This window comes from Balaenoptera borealis (genome assembly GCF_965194805.1).
Source record: "Balaenoptera borealis genome assembly, chromosome: 11".
NCBI lineage: Eukaryota > Metazoa > Chordata > Mammalia > Artiodactyla > Balaenopteridae > Balaenoptera > Balaenoptera borealis.
In genome coordinates this window covers 13,963,657-13,989,270 of record NC_138868.1, presented here as the reverse complement: position 1 = coordinate 13,989,270, position 25,614 = coordinate 13,963,657, and the positions used below count along the sequence as shown (strand labels likewise).

Genomic DNA, 25,614 nt, shown 5'->3' with positions numbered 1-25,614 from the left:
CCAAAATGAAGAAAAGGCACAGAGAACAGCACTGAGAGTCCAAAACCTTCATTCTCTGGAAGCTGTCTCAGCCCCATTCTGGGCCACAGTCAGGAGCTGTTCAGCTCACAGCCTGCCAGCTGGAGATCCCTGGCAGATCCCAGGAGATCCCAGCCTAGATGAGAGGGATAGTAGTTTCATGATTCTGTACCACAGCTAACCCCCCCCCACCTCCCCCGACTCCCTCCCAAGTACACACATCCTTCCGACCTGCTCAAGGTGCAGGGGTGACAAAGATGCTGGAAGCACTATGTCTGACTCCAGTTAATGGAGGCTTCAGCTGGACAAAGGAAAACTTCGCTGGCTGGCTCTTGGGTGATCTGGTTCCTTGGTGGCCAGTGTTTGTACCCCCAGTGTTGTGCAGTTTTTCCCACTAAAATAAGCACTGAGAGGCAGGACTGTGTCCTCTGGGCCATTTGCCAAAGACTCTGGGTTGGAAGAGAGAGTGAGCAGGGCTCGATGCAGAGGCACAGCAGATCAAGCAGCAACTCCTTCAGTCTTTTTATCCTAGGTCCTGAGTGAAACTTGAATACTCATCTACATTTCAGGTCCTTAGAAGGGAGCATGGAGGAGGCAAATCCTGTTTGGAGAAAGCCAGCATCCAACACAGTACTTGGTTAACATCAGGCACATGAATGCTGAGTGACAGGTGCCACGGGCCAAGCTGAGCCCCACTTGTTCATCTAGGTTGGGGTGATCAGAGGGAGGCCCAACCCAGGGTCTCCTGTCCATGGGCTGGGGAGCAGCAACAGTCAGGAGCAAGGCCCAGCCCACCTCCCCTAGGAGGCAGAGGGAAGGGGGCTGAGTGGTTGTCAGGCGTGATCCTCCCCGTCTGGAACGTGGCGGTAGCCAGGAGGCTGGGCCTGCGTCCGGAAGAGGACGGTGAGGAGCAGCACTACGAGGAGGAAGAGGATGGAGCCACATACAGCCAAGGCCACGGTCACCTCTGAGCACGGGGCGGGGACGGGGAGAGAAAGGTCACGTCAGTGTTTATTCCACACGCACGCCAGGTGCTCTTCTCACAATGGGGATGTCACAGGTGGCCAAGACAAAGTCTCCCTTGTAGATTTTACATTCCAGGAGAGGAGATGCCATGACAGGCAAATGACAGACATGATGGATTAGTGGCAGATACCATAAAGGGAAACAAAGCAAGGTAAGGGGGAAATGATGGAGAGGTAGGTCAGTCAGGGAAGGTGTCACTGAGAAAGTGACCATTTGAACAGAGATCTGGAGTCCCTGAGACCAAAGATCTGAGAGAAGAGTGTCCTGAGGCCGGGGATGGGGGGATGGGGGGGGGTGGGGAGGCAGGGAGGTGGGTGGACGGGAAGCAAATGCAAAAGGGAATTAGCTCGGCATGTTCTAGGGCCAGCAAGAAAGTCAGTATCGCTGGAGCAGAATACGTGAGCACCGGAGATGAGGGCGGAGGACCAGACCAAGTAGGGCCTGGAGACCATGGTAAAGAACTTGGGTTTTATTCCAAATATAATGGGAAGCCACTGGAAGATTCTGAGAAGGGTAGTGATGTGAACTGATTTATGTTTTAAAAAAATTAACTCTGTTGCGCTGAAACAGTGGTAGGTCCAAGAACAGAATCAGAAAGAACGTTAGGAAGTTTTTCAGTACTTCAGGCAAGAGATGACGGTAGACTGGGCTAGGGAGCAAGAGTGTGTACTTTAAAGATTGGGCTGGTAGGATCTGCTAGTGGTTTGGAGGTGGGGTCTGAGAAAGAGGGTATTCAGGATAGCGCTTTGGGTTCTGCTGTGCACCTAGGTGGCTAATGCGGCATTTACTAAGGTGGGGAAGCCTGGAGGAAGAGCAGATTTGGGGGAAGAGCATTTGGATTGATTGATTGATTGATTTTTGAACATTTGGATTTAGACTTCAACTGTGACATGCTTTAGTTGACATCCACGTAGAGACCTCAAGTCAGCAGCTGGATATGTAAACCTGCAGCTCAGAGAAGAGGTCATGAATCTGTGAGTCATAAAAAGACAGAACTTGGCATGGAGATGGTATATAAGGCTATAAGGCTGGGTAAGCTCACCTTGGGAGCAGGCATGGATGGGGAAAGAGCGAGGCTGAGCCCTGGGCCATCCACTGGTTAGTGGGGAGGAGGAGCTAGTAAAGGAAGCTGCCTATGAGTTAGGAGAAAAACCAGAGAAGCCAAGAAAGTGTTTAAGGAAGGAGTGATCGATTCGGTAATGCTGCTGAGAGGTGAGAGAAGCTGACTAAGAATTGGTCACTGGCTTTGGTAAGAGGAGGTCATTGGTCCTTGACAAGAGTGGCTTCCATGGAGTGGCAGGTGACATAAGACTGTCCAGTGTGAGTCTGAGAGAATGGGCAGTGAGGCAGTGACACCAGAGTCTAGGCAACCCTTTGAAGGATTACACCCGAAAAGGGGAGAGAGGGAGTGGCAGCTGGAGAAGGACGTGGGCCAAAGAGGTTTTTGTTAGGCTTTGAGATGACACTGATCCAGTAGAGTGGTAACACTGAGCACCGGGGTCCGTGTGGAGGTGAGAAGAGATGGACCCAGAGTGTAAGTGGAAAGGCTGGCTCCAAGTGGTGGCTTGTACCAGCGAGTAAGCCGGAACACCTGGTGGTGGGAGGACAAGGCAGTTCTCCCCCAGTTGCTTTTATTTTCTCTTAGTATAAGAAGAGGGGCATCGCCTGAGGGCGAGGAGTACCTCTCAGGGTGGAAAGTTAACTGTCTAGGGATAGGATGGGCCTCGCCCCAAACCATGCAGCGTCTGAGCCAGCTAAAGGACTGCCATCCCTGCAACAGGATGGCTGGAAGTGCATCAGCTCTCTCGAGACCTGTGGATATGAACTGTAAGCTGTTCTGGGACACGGCCAGCATGGAGGCAGGCAGCAGCTCACCTGTGTCTGCAGGACTGCTCGCCAGCCGGCACTCCTGCTGCCAGTCCTTGGGCACAACAGGCTCCGTGAGGCGAAGGAAGTCCTGCAGCGGGCAGCGGTGAGGGCAGCCAGGCAGGGTCAGTGCCCAGGGGGCCTTGTTACTCTCATTCCGAAAGTACATTTCCACGGAGAAATTCCTGAGGGTTGATAGGAGACAAGATGGGAGCTGCCCACAGTCCCCACGTGAGCGCCCCTCCTCAGGGCAGACCCATAGCTCCACTCACCCGGTATCTTCCTGGTACAGTTCAAATATGTGGCAGGACGCGTAGGGGGCTTGTTCACCATTGTAGACATCCAACGCCATTTGCAGAGCAACCAGGGTGGTGTCGTGCTGTAAGAGAGAAGAGCTCCCCATCAGCACTGCCCCCCACACCCCCAGGCGCTGAAGAGAGGAGAGACCCAGCTCCTACGTGACGTCAGCACACTGGGGACCGTGGGAGCTTACCGCAGAGTAGACCAGCAGCTTAGGGAGCTGGGAGGTGGTTGCCATCAGGGTCAGGTTCTTCCGTATCTGAGCCAGCAGGACTCCTGAAGGAGACAGTCCCCAGTGTCAGTGGCTACAGCCATCACTGTCTTCTGACTAGACCTATCCGAGGTCCTCTCACCCTCTGCCAGTCCTGGGTCTGATCACCAGCACAGAGAACGCTTTAGATTCAGGGGAACCACGCAAACTCTACAGCACCCCCTGCTCTCTAAGAACTTCCAAATTTACAGAAGGGAGCAAAATAAAACAAGATATCTATATTTCCCACAGATGCAGAAACCTGCCCATTTATTTATAAAGGAGCTACGAGGCCCTGCCCACGTTTGAAGAATTACTCCAGTTGGGAATAAATATAAACTTAAGATGGCTTCAGAGCACACAGGATGGGGGCTCCAGGCCAGGGGAACTCTGTCATGTGCAGGCTCTGAAAACTTTCAAGATGTTGGAAAGGTCTGGCAGCTGGCACTCCCTTGGGTGCTCAGCATGTGTATTACTCTCAGCGTCCTTTCGGAGTGGCCCTCGGTGGTCCTCTGGAGGTAGGAAGTCATTTGAGGGAAGGGAGGGTCTTCTGACATGGGTGAAACTTAAGGATATGAATGGCAGAAAAGCACAAAAACCTAACTGTGGTCACTCACACAGTGAGTGTGAGTGCTAAGTATCTGGAGAACTGGGGAGACTGGATGATTGACGGGATACCTAGGGTGATCTGGTTCTGAAAGAGCAGAGAACACTTCAGGTACAGAAGTAAGCATGTAAGAAGCCCCCAGTAGCAGATGTCTAATGCTGTAGGGTTCTGACAGGGGAGTGACATGCTGCTTTTGTCACTCACCCCCCTGCAGCCGGGCCTTCTCTGCCTGCTCGTAGATCCCGAAGAGGAAGCGGAAGCTGAAGTCCTTTAGCCGGCTCAGACGCTGCATGGTTTGGGGCGAGGCCCAGGGCGGCAGGACCAGCCCGTGTGTCTGCTGTGTACGGCAGCGGGCAGGTTAGCTCCCCAGCCTAGGCCAGAGCCTCTCCCAGGAGCAGCTGTCTTCCCACGTGGGACAGTACCTGTGTGTGTGTGTGTGTGTGAGTGTGTGTGTGAGGGGAGGGAGAGGAGAGGCAGAGGGACCGGAACCAGGAGACACGGTGGATGGTGTTGAGGCTGCAGGGAACAGGAAAGGAGGCTTGGGAGTGAGAAGTGTGACTCAGCAGAATGGAGTCAGATACCACGAGAGCTCTGGGTGGAGAGAAGCAGGAACTGCTGACGACTGATAAACTATTTCCCACTCTGAGGTTCTTTTTCACCCGTGAGGGAAGTTCCCTTGTTTCACAAGAGGTGGCTTGCTTGGACCTCCCCAGTGAGCATGGTGTCCAGGCACGGTGTTCTACTTGGCCTGGTCACCTAGGCCTGTCGAGGTATGAGAGAAGAGCGGTCACACCGGGGACCCTGAGCCGGCTCACCTCACAGAAGAGTGTGTCGTAGACATTCCAGACGGTCTCCAGTGTCAGGTCCGTAAGCCCTGTCTCGTTGGCCACCATATCCAGAAATTGCTATGAAAAATGGATCAGGGGATCAGTCCTGCCCTGGGGGAAAGGACAGTGTGGTGACCTCCACCTCAGCCCCACTCACTGCATTCTGAATACTCTCATTCTGATACTCCGGTGTCCGCCGGGTCTCGTTCTGCAGCTGTTCAAAACGGGGACACGGGCCCAATGGGAACTTCAGCAGCTGCAGACCAAAGCGGGGAAGCAGAGGCAGAGAAGGAGTCGGGGATCAGCAGGCCAACGGCCAGAACTGTCCCTGTCACCACCTCTAGGGAAGAGCTGGCTGGTCTTACCCTGTCCTCGGCAATGGGCACAGTGTGGACGGGGATAGGCTGCCAAGAGATGTTTGGGTTAAAGCGCTGCATCCCATCGGGAGGGAAGAGTCCAGCCAGGTTGGCCTCAGCACTCATGAGAGTCCGGTCAAAGTCTGTGCTTCGCACATAAACCTGCAGAGATGACAACACAAGTCTCACCTGTGGGAGCCGGGTGGGGGAGCTCTGGCCCCTCACTGGGGCTCCAGGGGAGGACATGTTCTTGATGGTCACCTAGCAAATTATAAATCCACCATGCATCTGGCCCTCTCCCTCTCTCTGGCTTTCCCCATCCCTCTTCCCAGCCAAGGGCCACTCAGCTGGGGGCGTAGCTGTCCCCCATCTGTGAAGAACTCCTGTGGGAATGGCTCTAGTTCAAATGCCCCTCCCAGTCCAAAGTGCTTAGTCAACAAGGCTCTCAGGTCTGTCCGCTTGCCTGGTTTATTACAACACCTATCTCCCTATCTAGGCCTGGGTCCTTGAGGGCAGAAACTGTCTTCAATCACACCCCCCTTTATAACTGTCTTAGAGACCAGGAGAGGAAATAAAATAAGGAACAGAGATATTTGCTTGTGAAAAGGGAGGAATAAGCTGTGAGAAAGGGCAAGATCAGGATAGGGCTGGCCCTCAAGGAAACAGTAACAACATCTAGGGACAAAGATCATATCTGTATGGTGCGCCATTATGTGCAGTGCCAGCATAGTGCCTGCCCCATAACAGGTACTCAGTGTCTTGGATGGAAAGCCTGAGTTACCACAGAGTCAGAAACTACTTTGCCAGATCCTTAAGTCAGCTTGGATACTTGATCACTTTTGCCTCTTTTCAAGCCAAGCAGGGGCAACTCAGCCTCTAGGGTTTTGCTCTAGACAGCCCTTGGATGTCTTGTCCTGTAGCTGTGCTGTAACTAAAAATGCATGGAGGGAGGCCAGAGTGCCCAGCCTCACCCGTAGTCTCCCTGAGGGCAGAGGGTGAGAACAGCACTTCCCATTTCCCTTGCCTCTAGAGCTCCCAGCCTTACCTCTTGCCGGTGGTAAGAGGTGTTGAGGAAGTCATGGTAGCGCTGTCGCAGAGCCTGGCCCAGCTCCCAGTGCTGTAGCATCCCCTCCTGTGGGCAAACCCAAGGGTTAAGAGGCCCAGAGGGAAGGGATGGCTCACGATTACCACAGGGCTTAGCCACTGTTGCTTTCCAAGTTCCTGGCTGAAAGTAGGAGTGGGTTAATCTGATCCCAGGAGTCATTTATTAAGTGGCCGACTGTGCATGGCATTATGTATGCCCATTTTAATCTGGGCACAGATGAAAGTAAGATCAAGAAATGTGGTCAAAATCAGCACCCACATGGGAAAAAGCAGTTTGGTGAGGCCCCAAGTTCTGCAGCCTGCTCTAGAGGTCACTCATTCTACAGCTCATCCTGAGAGAGAGCTGGCTTCTGACCCACCTTGGTTAGCTGACCAAATCCCTGGGGCCATTCGTCTTCCTGATAGGGGTCCTTGGGGTATGTCTTCACTGGCGAACGGTCTCCATGTCGGTACAGCTGAGGAAAGAAAAGGTTAGCCTACAGGTCAGAAGGGTCCCCTCGATGTGGACACAGAGCCAAACTCTGCCCCATGTTGAGAAGGAGCCGTCACTCCCTCTGGGAAGCCTTAACTCTACCAACTGCAAAAGACCCCAACTCAGAAGTCAGTAACTTCCTCCAGGTTCCAGAGGTTCTAACTTGGCTAAGCAATGCCACTGGAGACCTTGGGAAAATCAAAAGTACAGGTGGGAAAGGAAAAGAAATAAAAGCAATGCAGATGGTGAGGGAAACTGGGAAAAAAATCACCAAAGGTTTTCTTCGCGAGCCTCTTACCATTCAGCTACATCCCGGTCCCAAGGCAGACTCACCCGACCTATCCTCTAATACTGAACTCCGTACACCCTGCCCCCCCAAATACCCCAGAGCTTCACAAAAACTGCGAACCCTGGCCTCCAACCCCGCAGACCAGTCGTCTCCTCTTAAACCAGCTCCTCCTCCTCCTCCAGACCCCAGACCCCAGCAAAGCCCCGCCCATCCCTCCACCCGCAGGCCGGTGCCCTCCTAGCACTGGCGAGCCCTTGGCGACCCCATCTCTCATTACCAAGGTAACGAAACGCAGACGCCGGGCCTGGGTAGGTGGCATCACCATCAGGTTCACACCAAGAAAGAGCTGGAGAAGAGCCACCCGGCTCCAGCCAAACTGCCTGCCCGCCATCACCGCTGTAGTCTGTGCAGCAAAGAGGCTGGAACCCGCTGAGTGGCACTTGCAGCAGCCGCCCGGACGCACCCTTAAGGACACACGCCGGAAGTGCTCTCGCCGCCATCTTGTTAAAGGGGGAGTAGGGATGGTGGGAGGAGGAATCCGGTAGGGAATTCCTGTAGGAGGTTCGCGATCCCGCGGTGGCGGAGAAGCGTGGGAATGTAGCGCGGCCTCGCCCTGCAGAAAGGGCTTGGAGACCTCGTCTTGGTAAAGAGAACACTGAGCGTGGGTTTTGCCTCTGCCCGCGGAGACTAAATACCAAGGTGGCTCTTGTATTGGGCCGGACTGTGGCCGGCACAGCAAGCGACCCCCTCGGGCCGGGATGCTGCCGGGCCTGACGTAGAGCGAGAGCGGGTGCAGAATTGGGGCGAGGGGTGGTTTAGGGCGCCTTTCTCTACACCCCTTCCTTCGGGTGGAATTTGAGCCTTGGCCCTGGCTCTCTTCCCCGGAAGAAGTCTTGTTTTGGGTGTAGGGCACAGCGTGTAAACAGCCCTTTGGACTCCCTGTGTCCCTGAGGTTGGTCCCAGTGTAGCCAATGCTCATTTCCTGAGCAAAGCTTCAGGGCTCCTCTCACTCTCCCTTCCAATCCTTTCCCTGTCCCCCCACCCGTCCACTTACAAGTTTTAGTTAATTAGAATCAAGATGTCATGCCTCTTCTCAAAGGAGTTGGGTTGCACAGGATGTTCAGACTTTGCAAAACCAAAGCAGTGAATCCGTAGGGGAGAAATTTCAGACCAGTGGGGAGATATATAGGGGTAAAGGGAAGGAGCATATACGGTGGGAGTAGGTGGGGTTTCCACAGAATCAGAGAGAGGCCCTCTTGGCAGTGACCATTAGGATACAGGTGGAGCCAGTTGGCTTCAGGTCTTTGTGACTCAGCTTGGAGGGACTCACAGCTCCAGGAGGTCAGATCATAGGCCCTTGGGATGCTTTGATTCAGATCTGCCCCCTAGTAGCAAATCACCTCAGATCACTGGAGAAATAAAACGTGATCAGAACATATGGAAGAAAGCAGGGTCAGTATCTTGCCCCAGGACTCCAGATTGAATTATTTATATATACCTCAGGATCTAAACATTACTTCCAGAATTGTTATGGAGAAGTGAATAGAAATTGAGAGCTGAAGACTAGGTAGTCAAAAAGTTAGGCTTATTTAGTCACAAGCCCCCCCCCCCTTTTTTTTTTTAATTTTATTTACTTTTTATACAGCAGGTTCTTATTAGTTATCTATTTTATACATATTAGTGTGTATGTCAATCCCAATCTCGCAATTCATCACACCATCACCACCACCATCCGTGCCACTTTCCCCCCTTGGTGTCCATACGTTTGTTCTCTACATCTGTGTCTCTATTTCTACCCTGCAAACCGGTTCATCTGTACCATTTTTCTAGGTTCCACGTATATGCGTTAATATACGATATTTGTTTTTCTCTTTCTGGCTTACTTCACTCTGTATGACAGTCTCTAGATCCATCCACATCTCAACAAATGACCCAATTTCATTCCTTTTTATGGCTGAGTAATATTCCATTGTATATATGTACCACATCTTTATCCATTGATCTGTTGATGGGCATTTAGGTTGCTTCCGTGACCTGGCTATTGTAAATATAGTGCTGCAATGAACATTGGGGTGCATGTGTCTTTTTGAATTATGGTTTTCTCTGGGTATATTCCCAGTAGTGGGATTGCTGGGTCATATGGTAATTCTAGTTGTAGTTTTTTAAGGAACCTCTGTACTGTTCTCCATAGTGGCTGTATCAATTTACATTCCCACCAACAGTGCAGGAGGGTTCCCTTTTCTCCACTCCTTCTCCAGCATTTGTTGTTTGTAGATTTTCTGATGATGCCCATTCTAACTGGTATGCGGTGATACCTCATTGTAGTTTTGATTTGCATTTCTCTAATAATTAGTGATGTTGAGCAGCTTTTCATGTGCTTCTTGGCCATCTGTATGTCTTCTTTGGAGAAATGTCTACTTAGGTCTTCTGCCCATTTTTTGATTGGGTTGTTTGTTTTTTTAATATTGAGCTGCATAAGCTGTTTATATTTTGGAGATTAATCCTTTGTCCGTTGATTTGTTTGCAAATATTTCCCATTCTGAGGGTTGTCTTTTTGTCTTTTTTTTTTTTTTTTTTATTCATTCATTTATGGCTGTGTTGGGTCTTCGTTTCTGTGCGAGGGCTTTCTCTAGTTGCGGCAAGCGGGGACCACTCTTCATCGCGGTGTGCGGGCCTCCCACCATCGCGGCCTCTCTTGTTGCAGAGCACAGGCTCCAGACTCGCAGGCTCAGTAATTGTGGCTCACGGGCCCAGCCGCTCCACGGCATGTGGGATCCTCCCAGACCAGGGCTCGAACCTGTGTCCCCTGCACCAGCAGGCAGACTTCCAACCACTGCGCCACCGGGGAAGCCCTCCTGTCTTTTTGTCTTGATTGTAGTTTCCTTTGCTTTGCAAAAGCTTTTAAGTTTCATTGGGTCCCATTTCTTTATTTTTGTTTTTATTTCCATTTCTCTAGGAGGTGGATCAAAAAAGATCTTGCTGTGATTTATGTCAAAGAGTGTTCTTCCTGTGTTTTCCTCTAAGAGTTTTATAGTGTCTGGTCTTACATTTAGGTCTCTAATCCATTTTGAGTTTTTTTGTGTGTATGGTGTTAGGGAATGTTCTAATTTCATTCTTTTACATGTAGCTGTCCACTTTCCCAGCACCACCTATTGAAGAGACTGTCTTTTCTCCATTGTATATCCTTGCCTCCTTTGTCATAGATAAGTTGACTATAGGTGCATGGGTTTATCTCTGGGCTTTCTATCCTTTTCCATTGATCTATATTTCTGTTTTTGTGCCAGTATCATATTGTCTTGATTACTGTAGCTTTGTAGTATAGTCTGAAGTCAGGGAGCCTGATTCCTCCAGCTCCGTTTTTTTCCCTCAAGACTCCTTTGGCTATTTGGGGTCTTTTGTGTCTCCATACAAATTTTAAGATTTTTTTTTTCTAGTTCTGTAAAAAAATGCCATTGGTAATTTGATAGGGATTGCATTGAATCTGTAGATTGCTTTGGGTAGTATAGTCATTTTCACAATATTGATTTTTCCAATCCAAGGACATGGTATATCTCTCCATCTGTTGGTGTCAACTTTGATTTCTTTCATCAGTGTCTTGTACTTTTCTGAGTACAGGTCTTTTACCTCCTTAGGTAGGTTTATTGCTAGGTATTTTATTCTTTTTGTTGCAGCGGTGAATGGGATTGTTTCCTTAATTTCTCTTTCTGATCTTTCGTTGTTAGTGTATAGGAATGCAAGAGATTTCTGTGCATTAATTTTGTATCCTGCAACTTTACCAAATTCATTGATTAGCTCTAGTGGTTTTCTGGTGGCATCTTTAGGATTCTCTATGTATAGTATCATGTCATCTGCAAACAGTGACAGCTTTACTTCTTTTCCAATTTGTATTCCTTTTATTTCTTTTTCTTCTCTGATTGCCGTGGCTAGGACTTCAAAAACTATGTTGAATAATAGTGGTGAGAGTAGACATCCTTATCTTGTTCCTGATCTTAGAGGAAATGCTTTCAGTTTTTCACCATTGAGAATGATGTTTGCTGTGCGTTTGTCATATATGGCCTTTATTATGTTGAGGTAGGTTCCCTCTATGCCCACTTTCTGGAGAGTTTTTATCATAAATGGGTGTTGAATTTTGTCAAAAGCTTTTTCTGCATGTACTGAGATGATCATATGGTTTTTATTCTTCAATTTGTTAATATGGTGTATCACATGATTTGCATATATTGAAGAATCCTTGCATCCCTGGGATAAATCCCACTTGATCATGGTGTATGATGCTTTTAATGTGTTGTTGGATTCTGCTTGCTAGTATTTTGCTGAGGATTGTTGCATCTATATTCATCAGTGATACTAGTCTGTAATTTTCTTTTTTTGTAGTGTCTTTGTCCGGTTTTGGTAGCAGGGTGATGGTGGCTTCATAGAATGAGTTTGGGAGTGTTCCTTCCTCTGCAAATTTTTGGAAGAGTTTGAGAAGGATGAGTGTTAGCTCTTCTCTAAATGTTTGATAGAATTCGCCTGTGAAGCCATCTGGTCCTGGACTTTTGTTTGTTGGAAGATTTTTAATCACAGTTTCAATTTCATTACTTGTGATTGGTCTGTTCATATTTTCTATTTCTTCCTGGTTCAGTCTTGGAAGGTTATACCTTTCTAAGAATTTGTCCATTTCTTCCAGGTTGTCCATTTTATTGGCATAGAGTTGCTTGTAGTAGTCTCTTATGATGCTTTGTATTTCTGCAGTGTCCATTGTAACTTCTCCTTTTTCATTTCTAATTTTATTGATTTGAGTCCTCTCCCTCTTTTTCTTGATGAGTCTGGCTAAAGGTTTATCAATTTTGTTTATCTTCTCAAAGAACCAGCTTTTAGTTTTATTGATCTTTGCTATTGTTTTCTTTGTTTTATTTCATTTATTTCTGCTCTTATCTTTATGATTTCTTTCCTTTTACTAACTTTGGGTTTTGTTTATTCTTCTTTCTCTAGTTCCTTTAGGTGTAAGCTTAGATTGTTTATTTGAGATTTTTCTTGTTTCTTGAGGTAAGCTTGTATTGCTGTAAACTTCCCTCTTAGAACTGCTTTTGCTGCATCCCATAGGTTTTGGATCGTTGTAATTTGTCTCTAGGTAATTTTTGATTTCCTCTTTGATTTCCTCAGTGATCTCTTGGTTATTTAGTAACGTATTGTTTAGCCTCCATGTGTTTGTATTTTTTACGGTTTTTTTCCCTGTAATTGATTTCTAATCTCATAGCGTTGTGGTTGGAAAAGATGCTTGATATGATTTCAATTTTCTTAAATTTACTGAGGCTTGATTTGTGACCCAAGATGTTATCTATCCTGGAGAATGTTCCAGGTGGACTTGAGAAGAAAGTGTAATCTGCTGGTTTTGGATGGAATGTCCTATAAATATCAATTAAATCTGTCTGGTCTGTTGTGTCAGTTAAATCTTGTGTTTCCTTATTAATTTTCTGCTTGGAAGATCTGTCCATTGGTGTAAGTGAGGTGTTAAAGTCCCCCACTATTATGTGTTACTGTCGATTTCCTCTTTTATAGCTGTTAGCAGTTGCCTTACGTACTGAGGTGCTCCTATGTTGTGTGTGTATATATTTATAATTGTTATATCTTCTTCTTGGATTGATCCCTTGATCATTATGTAGTGTCCTTCCTTGTCTCTTGTAACATTCTTTATTTTAAAGTCTATTTTATCTGATATGAGTATTGCTACTCCAGCTTTCTTTTAATTTCCATCTGCATGGAATATCTTTTTCCATCCTCTCACTTTCAGTCTGTATGTGTCCCTAGGTCTGAAGTGGGTCTCTTGTAGACAGCATATATATGGGTCTTGTTTTTGTATCCATTCAGTGCGCCTGTGTCTTTTGGTTGGAGCATTTAATCCATTCACGTTTAAGGTAATTATCGATATGTATGTTCCTATTACCATTTTCTTAATTGTTTTGGGTTTGTTTTTGTAGATCCTTTTCTTGTGTTTCTCACTTAGAGAAGTTCCTTTAGCATTTGTTGTAGAGCTGGTTTGGTGGTGCTGAATTCTCTTAGCTTTTGCTTGTCTGTAAAGCTTTTGATTTCTCCTTTGAATCTGAATGAGATCCTTGCCAGGTAGGGTAATCTTAGTTGTAGGTTCTTCCCTTTCATCACTTTAATTTTTTTTTTTTAAATATTTTATTTTATTTATTTATTTATGGCTGTGTTGGGTCTTCGTTTCTGTGCGAGGGCTTTCTTTAGTTGCGGCAAACGGGGGCCACTCTTAATCGCGGTGCGCGGGCCTCTCACTGTCGCGGCCTCTCTTGTTGCGGAGCATAGGCTCCAGACGCGCAGGCTCAGCAATTGTGGCTCACGGGCTTAGTTGCTCCGCGGCATGTGGGATCCTCCCAGACCAGGGCTCGAACCCGTGTCCCCTGCATTGGCAGGCAGATTCTCAACCACTGTGCCACCAGGGAAGCCCCACTTTAAATATTTCGTGCCACTGCCTTCTGGCTTGTAGAATTTCTGCTGAGAAATCAGCTGTTAACCTTATGGGAGTTCCCTTGTATGTTATTTGTCATTTTTCCCTTGTTGCTTTTAATAATTTTTCCTTGTCTTTAATTTTTGTCAGTTTGATTACTGTGGGTCTCAGCTTGTTTCTCCTTGGGTTTATCCTGCCTGGGACTCTCTGCGCTTCCTGGACTTGGGTGTCTATTTCCTTTCCCATGTTAGGGAAATTTTCAACTATAATCTCTTCAAATATTTTCTCGGGTCCTTTCTCTCTCTCGTCTCCTTCTGGGACCCCTATACTGTGAATGTTTTTGCATTTAATGTTGTCCCAGAGGTCTCTTAGGCTGTCTTTATTTCTTTTCATTCTTTTTTCTTCTGTTCCGTGGCAGTGAATTCCACCGTTCTGTCTTCCAGGTCACTTATCTGTTCTCTGCCTCAGTTATTCTGCTATTGATTCCTTCTAGTGTATTTTTCCTTTCAGTTATTGCATTGTTCATCTCTGTTTGTTTGTTCTTTAATTCTTCTAGGTGTTTGTTCTTTAATTCTTCTAGGTCTTTGTTAGACATTTCTTGCATCTTCTCGATCTTTGCCTCCATTCTTTTTCCGAGGTCCTGGATCATCTTCACTATCATTATTCTGAATTCTTTTTCTGGAAGGTTGCCTATCTCCACTTCATTTAGTTGTTTTTCTGGGGTTTTATCTTGTTCCTTCATCTGGTACAAAGTCCTCTGCCTTTTCATTTTGTCTGTCTTTCTATGAATGTGGTTTTCCTTCCACAGGCTGCAGAATTGTACTTCTTCTTTGTTACAGGCTCCTTTATGAATCAGATGAAAATTTAGTCCCCTCTCCTCCAGAAAAATGTCGACACACACAAATGGAATTTTGCATACAATCCCAAGAGGTTCATGAAGACCATTCATAGGCTTCATAAATCAGCATCTCTGAATCCTTGATCTAACCTAGTCCCCTTAATTCACAGATAAGAAAACAAACCCAGAGAGAGGAAGTGACTTGTCCAAGTTCACAGAGTTTAGGAGAATGGATTAAAACTCAAGTTTTCTGATTTCCAGTCAAGTAGCCCTTAAAATGGGTTATTTCTCACAGGCTACTCAAACTGCATTGCTTAACTGTATTCAGTGGCCCCAAAATACTTTCAATTAAGAGATTTCTAGCAAAGGAAACCTTTTCACATTGGTGGGGTTGAATGGGACATGGCTAATTGGCAAAATTCTGCATATTAGTGGGACTTTTTGAGTGTTTTGTTTTAATATGCCCCTTACTCTCCTTGCAAACTAGCCAGACCATTGTGATTTCAGAATGTAAATCCTGGGCTTATTAAATTTTGGCAAGTAGAACAAAAATCCCTCAAATTCATCTTTTGCTTTTCTTCCCACTTGTTCAAGTATTTCTATATTCGTTGTGCCTGCAAGCATCCGATGTAGGAAGGATTGATGGAGAAGATATTATTTCATTTTTTATGGTGAGAAATAAACCCAGGAAGGGTAAGGATTACACCACAAGTACATGGTAGAGCCAAGAGCTGAGCCCTGGTTTCTTGACCCCCAGCTTCTGCATGTTTTCTGCCAGATGATTCTGTGGTCCCCACACCTTGGTTCCTAACTACAGATGCAAAAAGAATAGATGTGTAGATGGATAGTTAGATAGATGGATACATGGGCATACCTCAGACCAAATAAATCAGAACCTCTGAAAATAAGGCCAGGTTTGGGAACCACTGCTGCACCCTGTGTTGGCAGAAGCGAACCTAAATCCAGGTGAATGGACTATTTTTCCTATCTGGGAGGGCAGTTTTGTGTAATGGAGTGAGGTGGTCATTTTTTGTTTGAGTTTGAGCTTTTGAGTCAGCTATACTTGTATTCAGATTTGATATTTGACCCCTTGCTAGTATTCTCTTCTAGGATTATATATGAGGAGAAATAAAATAATACATGTAAAGATAAATGTATGTAGTAGGGCCTAATAAATGTTACTTTTCTTCTTTCTGCTGTCTATATCATCTCTGAACTCATAGACCTGGGAAGCAGGAATTCCTGGGTTCTTCTCTCTCCTGTGATTGGGAGGCTGGGGAGAAGTCACTTGAGCAGCATGCAAGATGACCCCCACACTGTGCAGCCTTCCAGAATGGTGATGGAGGCAGCAAGAAGCAGTTGCCCCAGTCCATCCCTGCAAACTGCACCTTGTGGCCTGCCTCATGGGAGTGCCATCCAGTAGTGCATATAACTGTGGGCTGGTGAATGCTCCTATCTTTGCTTCAAGATTCCCTTTGCTGCAAGGAGAAGCCTCTGGAGGTTCTGGGGGTCAGAAATGTGACCTGGAATTCCCAGGCATGTTGCCTCTTCTAGGAGCCAAGAAAACATAGGAAAGGCCCCGTGGGACTGGGAGGCTTTGCACCTAACACCTCCATTGGGCTGGTGGGACTGCACAGTGGGGGCCGGGGGGTTGTCTGGCAAAGTGAGACATGTGATTCCCACTGCAGATCACCTGACTACTTGCCCTGGTTTGGGGAAGAAGTCCCAGTCATTCATCTCCAGAACCTTTGTGGAGATACCACCAACAGGTTTTGGTCTTCACCCCTTTTGCTCTCCCTTCCCATCTTCATGTGGGGGAGGCTCCTGAACCCCCATAACCTGAAGGGGTAACTCTGGCAGTAATGCTTCCTCCTCCCTTACTTGAGATTAGGCCGAGGCTGAATCCCTTGTGTGGGGGAGATGGCGCCCTAACCTGCTTGTTCAGCAACTGGCTCTAGCCTGGGTCAGAGGGCTCCCAATGCGGCTTGTGTGTGGTGCTGGGTCCTGGCCTGTGGGGAGACTAGGGTGTCACGAGAGGGAGTTGAGGATCAGGAGTGAATGGGTCTTCTCCCAACTCCCAGAATATAGATCATCAGACCCCAGACCAATGTTCCATCCCAAGTTCCTTGAACCAAGTGTTTCAGTGACATCGCTGACTCTGCCTCTGTGCTGGAGCTTCTGGGGATGGGGAAAGGTGGAGGAGGGAGCTGGAGCGATGATGTGGGTGCTAAGACAGGACAGTTCTAGTTTCCCAGGGGCTACGGTCCCTGGTTTTTACTTTCCCAGGACAGCTGGGGCCTTGTGAAAATCAAGGAGGGAACATAAGCAAGAGGAATGGAGAGCCTTGTGCTCATGACTCAGAGATGCCCGGACCAGGGTGGGGGCCTCGTGAGGGGATGACCTTGTGATGAGAGGGAACAAGAGCAAAAGCTGGAGGCAGAACTTTGAGATGGGGGTGTCAGAGGGGCTTTTCTGAAATGTGAAAATGAATACATGGACAGATTTTGCAACACCATCCAGCCTGCTGTCTTCTCAAGTTTTGCTCCCTAACCTCCGCTTGTTCCTCCCGCCTGTTCCTCCCGCCCCACCCTGTGCTTCCTCCCATCTTTCACCAAGCTCCTTTCTATTTCTGTTTTCCCTGTCCTTCTCCCGTCCTGTTCCCCCACACCCCATGTCCACTCTTTCCCTACTCCCTCTCTTCTCCTCTTCCCTGGTGTCCTGTTCATCTCTGTCTCGGTGCCTCTGGCTGCCTGCCCTGGCCCCCTGTCCTTCTGTGCTTTCATGTGGAGCCCATGGGAACTGGAGTTCACAGCAAAACAGGAAGAGCCTGTGAGCAGGAAACTGGGAGTGGGGCAGGGGGGGAACAACCAGCAGTAACCTCAGCTCCTCGCCTCCCACATCTGGACTGAAGCATCCCCAGGGCCCCTTGCCTCTCCCACTGCAGCCCACCAGCCCCAGCTTCGTCCATCTCACTTCACTGGTCCAGCAGACCTGAGCTCTGACACAGGAGAAAGAAAGAGGACAGGGACTTGAGTGAGGACATCTGGATTCTGATCCCAGCTTGGCCACTGACTGTGTGTGGTCTTGGAAAAGACTCTCCCATGAGCTCAGTGTTATTGTACCCTCCCTCCCTCCTGGGGCTGCTCTAAGGACCAGAAGAGATAGTGAGGGGTTTGTATATGGAAATAAGCACAGAAAGGTTAACAGTATACAGATCCAAGGTGATGGGAAGACCCATAGCTGAAAGGATTGGGAGTTTAATTACTGCTTCCATTGCTAGTACTCTTACTGTGTGCTCTGATACATTGTTTAATTCTCAGGACAACCTTATGTGGCAAAAACCATTATTATTATACCTGTTTTAAAGATAGAGAAACAGAGGTTCAGAGACATTAACTTACCTAATCAAGATCACACAACAAATAAGAGGCAGAGGCAAGGCCTGGATTTGAACCCAAAATCTGAGCTCAGAGCCCAAGCATTAAAAAGCAATGATGAAATTGACTAGAGCCAACAAGTATAGGATAGAAGAGGATGATACTATTTTTCTTGTTTACTTATTCATTCAACAAACAGAACCACAGTACCTACTCTGTTTCTACTTTATGGCAGGCCCTGTTTCAGGGGAGATAAAATCAGTAAAACGAGGTGTCTACCTTCAGGGATGGACCTCATGTTCAGGCGAGAAGGCACGGCTACAGTCTCAGTATATGCTGGACAGAGCCTGCCCTCACTTCTGACGGAACCCTTCCCCAGATGAGGGAACCTGCATGCCCTCTCAGGTCCATCCTGGACTGGCACCCAGATCTACCGTCTCCCGTCCCAGACCATCCATTGCTGTAGCGACTTCTTTCCACCACCCATTCCCCCCAGCCCCCGCTCCGGCCTCCTTCCTTCTCTGGCCCCCGCAGGGCACCCACGTTCAGAGACTCCCGGGAAGGTCCAGCACCTGCCTGTCTCCACCCCTGTAGTTCTATCAGCTTGGCTGAGGCCTGGGGCTAGTGGGGAGAGCTTCTTGGCCCCTTTCCAGAGGTACAGGAGGAGGAGGGAGGCCGGGAAAGCAAGCTGGGGCTCGGTGTCGCAATTCCGGGCCGGGCCGGGACCTTTGCTCCGCGAGGTGTCTGTGGAAGGGAGGAAACGACTCTGGAGGCTGCCGGGAGTGGGGTGGGGGCGCCTGGGAGGTGCCTGTAAGAGCAGCTCAGAGCCGCCAGGATGAGGAGAGGAAGGGGAGAGCCGGGCAGATCTGCAGGAAAATGCGGCCTTCGGGCTTGGGGGTAGGGGCCGGGGGTGGCGCCGGGCCGAGGGGGTGGCCGGCCGGCAGGGGGCGGAGTCAGCGCGGTGGGGAAGCGGCCCGTGGGCGGGGGCGAGGAGGCCAGGGCTCCGGTCGGTCGGCTCCCGGCTCCCTGCCCCTCTCTTGCTCCGCTCCGGCTCCCCGGCCGCTGAGGCCTGTGGACCAGGGACTGCACCATCCTCCTCTCCCAGCAAGGGGGCTCCAGAGACTGCCCCAGCCAGAGTCTGGCGGCCTGGCACTCGGTGGGTCTGCTCCTCAGCGCTGGCCTGGGGCTCTGCCTGTGTGTCTGGGGCGCGGGTGGGGGCGGGGGCGGCGGGGTGTCCTGTGGATTTAGAAAGGGGTCTCTGGGGAGAAGTGAAGAGGATGATGGTGACGGAAGCTCGGACAGCGACAGCATTCTGTTTATGTCCCAGGATAACTTCTGAAGGGGTCAGGGGCAGGAGGTCCTGTATGTGAATTGGGGTGACTTCTGGAGGCAAGAGTTTTGTCTTGGGACCCTGGAAGGTGGCAGGAGTGAGGTTGTCTAACCAGCAGTGTGTTTCACTGGGTGGAGGGAGCCTCGATCACATGTCCTGATTCTGCCCAACTTTGGCGGTCCCCAGTGCTAGAGTGAGGGGGAAGGGGCTCTGACAGAAGTGGGGCAGTTGTGCCCAAACATTTCCTGATGGCCTGGAGGGGGTCCTGGGGAGAAAAGGTGGCATGGTAGCCAAGAAATCAGACTTCGATGTCAGAGAGACCAGAGTCGGAGTCTTGGCTCTACCACTGCCTAACTGTGTGCCCATAGGCTATTTTCTTAATGTCTTTGACCCCAGTTTCCTCATCTGTAAATTGGGCTTGAGAATAGCCCTGACCTCATAGGGATATTGTGAGGAAGGCATGGAAAGCCTTAGCACAGGCTGACACATATGCGGCAAGTAAATGTTAGCTGATAAGTGAGTACAGATAAAAAGCAGGATCAGGAGGGGAGGGAACCCAGTTTGGGAAGAGTGTAACCTGGATCATTCCTGCAGGACAGTCCCTTGGTAATGTCCAGGGCTCCAGGAAGAGATGTCTCTGTGGCTGGAGGCCCCTGTGCCTGATGTTTCTCCTGGTAAGCTTCTTCGCTCCAGCCCTCTCCCCTGAGCCCAGGCCCCAACTCCTCTCCTCCCGCGGGAATCAGCCTCCTTCACTACCTACCTTCTGCCCTTCCCTGGAGAGCAGTCCAGAGCTGCTCTTGGTGTTGCGTGCCTCCTTCTGCCCAGACTGCCTCTGCCCTGGCTCCGGTGCCTGTGGCCCTTGCAGATACCCATCCGTCCTTCTCAGTCTGGGCTTGCTGCTGGAGAGGCTTGGCATGTCCAGTGCTTATCCAGCTTGGCTTTCAAGAGTGCTGTCTCATCTCTGAGATGGATGCACTTCAGCCCCGCAAGGGGACAAAGGTTAACATCCTTATTTAAGGTGTTGAGGTGCAGGGGACTACAAGTGATTAGCCCTAGAGCCCACACAAATCGCAGGGTCCCAAAGCTGGAGCCGACGTTTTACTGCCCTCTATGGGTGAAGATAAGTTTGCAGTTTCCCAGGAGAATGCTGGGGACCTGAGACCCCCTTGTGCCTCTCTCTCGGGGTTCAGACTGTGCAGTGGAGCTGTGGGAGCCAGACGCACAAGAGGCAAGCAGCCAGCCTCTGGGAAGCAGCAACTGTATCCTCAGGGAGGAATCTAGCACACCCCAATCTGCTGGGGGCACTTCGAGGGTGGGGCTGGAGGCAACAGAGCCCACAGCCCTGCTCCCCGGGGTGGAGGCCCCTCCAGAGTCCACAGGTGAGGAGCTGCTGGATTTGGAGGAGGTAAGGGCTCCCTGGATCTGGGAGGGGTAACTTCAGGGCTCTTTACCTTATAAGATCATGGTTAAGTCCAAAGGCTTTGGAGTCAACTAGACCTAAGTGATCTGAGTGTAAATTTTGTTTCTTAGGCCTTTCTGAGCCTCCGTTTCCTTATTTGTAAAATGGAAATAACAAGAGTACCTATCTCTTATGGTTGTAAGGATCAGTGCATATAAAGGGCTCAGACAGTACCTAGGACATAATAGCACTTTGCATACGAGAGCTACTTTCTTAGAATAGAGAGACTAGATAGACTTTGTTCAGTGAAGTAAATGAAGGTCACTGAGTGCTCAGGGCAGTGGCCAGCTGGGCACCAAGCCTTTTCCCTGAAGAAGAACATTAAGGCTCTCTCCTGTACCCAGAGCTTCGTCCACAAAAGCGGAAAAAGGGGCCAGCCCCCAAAATGCTGGGGAATGAGCTGTGCAGTGTGTGTGGGGACAAGGCTTCCGGCTTCCACTACAACGTGCTGAGCTGCGAGGGCTGCAAGGGATTCTTCCGCCGCAGTGTCATCAAAGGGGCGCGCTACGTCTGCCACAGTGGGGGCCACTGCCCCATGGACACCTACATGCGTCGCAAGTGCCAGGAGTGCCGCCTTCGCAAATGCCGCCAGGCCGGCATGCGGGAGGAGTGTGAGTGTCTGGGGGCTGGAGCTGGGGGAGGTGGGTGGTTAGGCCGATGGGGAAGAGGGCATGTCTGGGTGCCAAGGTCTGGGGGCAGAAAGGCAGCTGAGCCTATGGGCCTTCCTACACGGTCCCTAAGTGCGGATTAAAATCTCTTCCTTGTCTTTACCTAACACTCTCTGCTTTTCTGGAGCCTCAAACTACGCCTCTGCCCCATGCCCACTTCCTGTCTCCCCCTCTTCTCCCCTCCTCACCTCTGGCTCTGTTCTCAGGTGTTCTGTCAGAAGAACAGATCCGTCTGAAGAAACTGAAGCGGCAAGAGGAGGAACAGGCTCAGGCCACATCCGTGCCCCCGAGGGCTTCCTCTCCGCCCCAAGTCCTGCCGCAGCTCAGCCCGGAGCAGCTGGGCATGATTGAGAAGCTGGTGGCTGCCCAGCAGCAGTGTAACAGACGTTCCTTCTCGGACCGGCTTCGAGTCACGGTACCTGAGGGGCCTGGGGAGAGGCCGCTGTGCCCAGAGCACCCGCTGGCTTCTTGATGCCTGACTCAGAGTGGTTTGTTTCTTTCCTCCTTGCCTTTCGGGGTAGCCCTGGCCCATGGCACCAGATCCGCAGAGTCGGGAGGCCCGTCAGCAACGCTTTGCCCACTTCACGGAGCTGGCCATTGTCTCTGTGCAGGAGATCGTTGATTTTGCCAAACAGCTGCCGGGCTTCCTGCAGCTCAGCCGGGAGGACCAGATTGCCCTCCTGAAGACCTCTGCAATTGAGGTGGCTGGCAAGGCCGAGGGCGAAGGGAGGACCAGAGCGGGATGTCTGTGGGAGGGGCCCCCAGCCCGCCAGCTGGGAAGCCACATGCACTGGGAAGTAGGGATGAGGGGCTCGACCTTCCCTTGAAGGTGCCCTGGGCCAAGACCAGCCCAATATTTGTGTGCAGGTGATGCTTCTGGAGACATCTCGGAGGTACAACCCTGGAAGTGAGAGTATCACCTTCCTCAAGGATTTCAGTTATAACCGGGACGACTTTGCCAAAGCAGGTGAGAACTGAGATCACAAAGGGACTGGGTTGGATGAACGGATGCACTTTGTCATGGGGCCCATAGTGACTACAGAGCTACAGGCCCAGGGTTTGAGTGGCTACAAAGGGAAGGATCCACTTGTTTTTCCAAGACAGAAAGTTGGAATGCTGATAGGTCTCCCTTAACTGCCCCAGATAGATTCCTGTCCTCTGTTGCATTAGGCCAGTGGTTCTCAAACTGTGTTTCCAGGAACCTGAGGGGGGTTTCCATGGAAGTGTCACCTTAGAGGAAAAACGTCCTTCACCCTAACTTAAGCCAAACCAGAAGCTTCATTTAAATCTGCGTTATATATTGTGCTTCTGCGTAATATTTTGCTTGAAGAAAAGACTTTACAGCTAGGAAAAAAAACTTGAAAACCTCACCAAGCCTTTTAGTAGCCAAAACTGAAACGTCTTTCTCAGATGTGCTCTTTAAGGATCATGTGGACTGATTTCCTCCTCTTCAGCTGTGCTTTCTGAGTAGCCATGGAATTGGCATTAAAACATGGCAGATGTGCCCAGATGAGGCAGTTTTAGGATAAGAGTGAACACTTCTATCCCCATGTTGGAGTATCTTGGAGTACTTTCTCCAAGAATTAGTTTACGATGCTGTTCTCTATCTGACATTTGCTTGCAGGCTAAGCAGTTTTGGTTTCCTCATATTCAATGGCTGGTTTGTGTTGTGGGAGGAGGGCCGGGAAAGGATGGAAGGTGGAAGGTGTTTCGGAGGGACAGGACTGAGGCTGAGCAAGAGACTGGGTGGTTTAACCCCTGAGTGAGTGGGTCTGTAAAATATGGCTCATGCTGACTCCATTCTCGGGTTTGGAGAAGACTGGTTTCCAGTGCAGAGCTCACAGAGGTTTCCCGTGACTCAGGCCAGCTCTTGTCCCATCACAGGCCACCCAGTGAGCTTTCTAGGTAGGCCTCCCTTCACTATAGGGTACGGCAGGGCTGTGTTGACACCTCTTGCCTTCTGTAGTGCGCGGTGTGCTGCCTGAATGTATAGGCACCTAGTAGGAGTGATGTAATGACTTTTCCCAGCTTTAAAAGCCCAGCCCTGCCCCCTTTCTCTACCCAATCACCTTTTCCCCAGATGGTTACTACCCCACTCCTTCTTAACCGCGGCCTCCTCCTTCATAACATCCTCCTTTCTGAACTCTTCCCTGTTCTCATGTCTGCGTGTTCCTTCGGCACTTGCGGACTTGTGCTGTCTGAATCTGTATCTATTTATAGATTCATTTATATAAGCGGTTTTTATGTCATCATGTTTGTCTTTCATTTCTCACTTTTTCAGTGAGGGGAGAAGAGACAGGGCTGCTCTTTGGGCAGGTCTCCCTCCTCCTTTACCTCCACTACCATATGCTGCTCGCGTGGGTGACTAACGATGTGAACCGATCACACTGGGGGCGTCCACTCAGCGAGCAGTAGCAGACCCTCGCAGGGGGCATAACTCTAGAACTTGCTCGTCCTCTCTGTACGAAGGGGCTGTTCAGCACAATTCAAGGCTGGACACCTCACCAATAAATGCTTTCTAAATGGGGCTTGTCCATTAAATGGATCAACACACATTTGATAAACATCGGGGTGAAAGCACAGGAAGTGACTAATCAAGAAGCCTGGAATGGAAAAGTTAGCAGATGGTTGCTAAAAGACATCTGAGAAAACTAGGGGATGGCGTGGGGTGGGGAGACTTTGATAGTGTGTTTGGGAGAAGTGTTCTTTAGATGTCACCACTTCAGGTCATGGTTTGTTGAACTTCGGTCTCCTCAGTAAGAAGGCTGGTTATATTTTTAAAACTTATTATTTATTTAACAAACACTTACATGGAGTTACCATATGTGCCACTCATTATTCTAAGGACCCATTATGAGGTAGGTACTATTATTATCTCCATTCTAGAGATGGGAAAACCAAGGCCCAGAGAGCTTAAATAACTTACTCAAGGTCACACAGCCTAGTAAATGGTAGAGCTAGGACTCAAACCCAGGGAGTCTGACACCAGAGTCCACACCCTCAACCACATTGCTTTGTTTCCCCTGTGATGTGAAACAAGAAATGTATTGCTAGTATTCAAATAAGTAAGGCCAATTGCCAGTGAAGCAGTCTTTTTATAAACAAACATAAGGGTTGCTTCTATTTCTAGTAATGTGGGGCCCTCAAGCATTCTAAGAAGAATTCTAACAGAATTATTGTCATTTAATTCAGCACGTTCTGTATGCTGGGTGCAGTGCAAAGTGGTCTGTATGCTTTATCATTTAACCATCACAACAGTTTTATAAGTTCAGATATGATTCCCGCCTCACAGATGAGGCTTAGAGAGGTTAAGAAACTTACCCAAGGTTAATACAGCAGAGCCCTGGAGACTTCTTCCTGAGTTCCTGGTAGTGTCCTCAGCTGAGCAGTGCTGCCCATGCCACACAACCCAGCCTCTCTTCTTCCTCCCCAGGGCTGCAGGTGGAGTTCATCAACCCCATCTTTGAGTTCTCCAGAGCCATGAATGAGCTGCAACTAAATGATGCTGAGTTTGCCTTGCTCATTGCCATCAGCATCTTCTCTGCAGGTGTGGAGGAGGGGCAAGAGGGAAAACGAGCAAGAGACTCACACCAAAGAGGGCTGCAGGCCCCATAGGGCAAGAATCGTGGGGGTGGAGGCCCTTGTTGTGTTACTTTGGGATGGGAGAGGTTGGGTAGGGCATGTCCCTATTTTTTGGTTGTGATTTGGGGTATGGAAATAAGACCCTGGCCAGACCTGCTACTCAACTCTGTTGGTGACCTATAGACCGGCCCAACGTGCAGGACCAGCTCCAGGTAGAGAGGCTGCAACACACATATGTGGAGGCCCTGCATGCCTACGTCTCCATCCACCACCCCCATGTGAGTCTCCCCACTGTGCCCTCTTTCTCCTCTCCACAGGCTCATCCCCTGACACATCTGCTTTCCCTTCAAGAATCCCTCCCTGACTACATCGTGCACAGACAATTCTCTACCTCTCCCACAAAGCCCCCACCCTTGCCCCCCTTCCCTGGGGAGAGACAAAGGCTGTACTTGTCCTTCTTTCCCAGGACCGACTGATGTTCCCACGGATGCTAATGAAACTGGTGAACCTCCGGACACTGAGCAGCGTCCATTCAGAGCAAGTGTTTGCACTGCGCCTGCAGGATAAAAAGCTTCCCCCGCTGCTCTCTGAGATCTGGGATGTGCACGAGTGACTGATCTTCCCCTGTATCTTCTCTTTTCTGAGCTGGATGGCTGAGGCTGGTGGCTGCCTCCTAGAGGTGGAACCGACTGAGAAGGACAGACATTCCTGAGGGCTGGGCAAAGGAGATCCTCAAGTGGCATTAAAGGAGAGTCAAAGGGTTGGGAGTTTTGTGGCTGCTGGGTAGTAGGGATCCT

The 25,614-nt window shown here is 49.4% G+C and overlaps 2 protein-coding genes across 19 annotated transcripts; one reads left to right on the top strand and one right to left on the bottom strand.

Annotated features, from left to right (window-relative positions):
- Positions 1-32: 32 nt before the first annotated feature.
- ACP2 (acid phosphatase 2, lysosomal) lies at positions 33-7,644 on the bottom strand. 4 transcript variants are annotated; one of them, XR_014231211.1, is made up of 12 exons: positions 7,393-7,560; positions 6,714-6,809; positions 6,296-6,382; positions 5,260-5,412; positions 5,052-5,150; positions 4,883-4,972; positions 4,272-4,404; positions 3,404-3,486; positions 3,183-3,289; positions 2,920-3,095; positions 250-985; positions 33-154 (listed from the first exon to the last, which is right to left on the bottom strand). XR_014231211.1 is itself a non-coding variant. In XM_082340251.1 (11 exons), the coding sequence occupies exons 1-11, from the start codon at positions 7,504-7,506 to the stop codon at positions 852-854; spliced, it is 1,272 nt and encodes a 423-aa protein (XP_082196377.1). In that variant the 5' UTR covers positions 7,507-7,644; the 3' UTR covers positions 33-851. The 4 variants fall into 4 exon arrangements, 3 of the variants coding, with proteins under 3 accessions (XP_082196377.1, XP_082196375.1, XP_082196376.1); XM_082340251.1 differs by having other exon boundaries at positions 33-985; positions 7,393-7,644; XM_082340249.1 differs by having other exon boundaries at positions 33-985; positions 4,272-4,401.
- NR1H3 (nuclear receptor subfamily 1 group H member 3) lies at positions 7,624-25,579 on the top strand. 15 transcript variants are annotated; one of them, XM_082340234.1, is made up of 11 exons: positions 7,624-7,758; positions 14,996-15,367; positions 19,703-19,782; positions 20,299-20,487; positions 20,912-21,178; positions 21,442-21,650; positions 21,757-21,936; positions 22,103-22,202; positions 24,669-24,782; positions 25,001-25,095; positions 25,284-25,579. In XM_082340234.1, exons 3-11 carry the CDS (start codon positions 19,740-19,742, stop codon positions 25,428-25,430), a joined length of 1,344 nt encoding a protein of 447 aa, XP_082196360.1. In that variant the 5' UTR covers positions 7,624-7,758; positions 14,996-15,367; positions 19,703-19,739; the 3' UTR covers positions 25,431-25,579. The 15 variants fall into 15 exon arrangements, with proteins under 15 accessions (XP_082196360.1, XP_082196361.1, XP_082196354.1 ...); XM_082340235.1 differs by lacking the exon at positions 14,996-15,367 and having other exon boundaries at positions 7,625-7,758; XM_082340237.1 differs by lacking the exon at positions 7,624-7,758 and having other exon boundaries at positions 15,346-15,367; positions 19,708-19,782.
- The last annotated feature ends 35 nt before the right edge of the window (positions 25,580-25,614 follow it).

Excerpts from the sequence above, each read along its gene's own strand:
- ACP2 (XM_082340251.1), bottom strand. The coding sequence starts at position 7,506 with ATGGCGGGCAGGCAGTTTGGCTGGAGCCGGGTGGCTCTTCTCCAGCTC. Across the intron at positions 5,413-6,295 it reads CCTCTTACCACCGGCAAGAG|GTTTATGTGCGAAGCACAGA; the intron begins GTAAGGCTGGGA and ends TCATCTCTGCAG. Across the intron at positions 3,487-4,271 it reads GAAGGCCCGGCTGCAGGGGG|GAGTCCTGCTGGCTCAGATA; the intron begins GTGAGTGACAAA and ends TGTCTCCTTCAG.
- NR1H3 (XM_082340234.1), top strand. The coding sequence starts at position 19,740 with ATGTCTCTGTGGCTGGAGGCCCCTGTGCCTGATGTTTCTCCTG. Across the intron at positions 19,783-20,298 it reads TGTGCCTGATGTTTCTCCTG|ACTGTGCAGTGGAGCTGTGG; the intron begins GTAAGCTTCTTC and ends CTCGGGGTTCAG. Across the intron at positions 25,096-25,283 it reads TCTCCATCCACCACCCCCAT|GACCGACTGATGTTCCCACG; the intron begins GTGAGTCTCCCC and ends CTTCTTTCCCAG.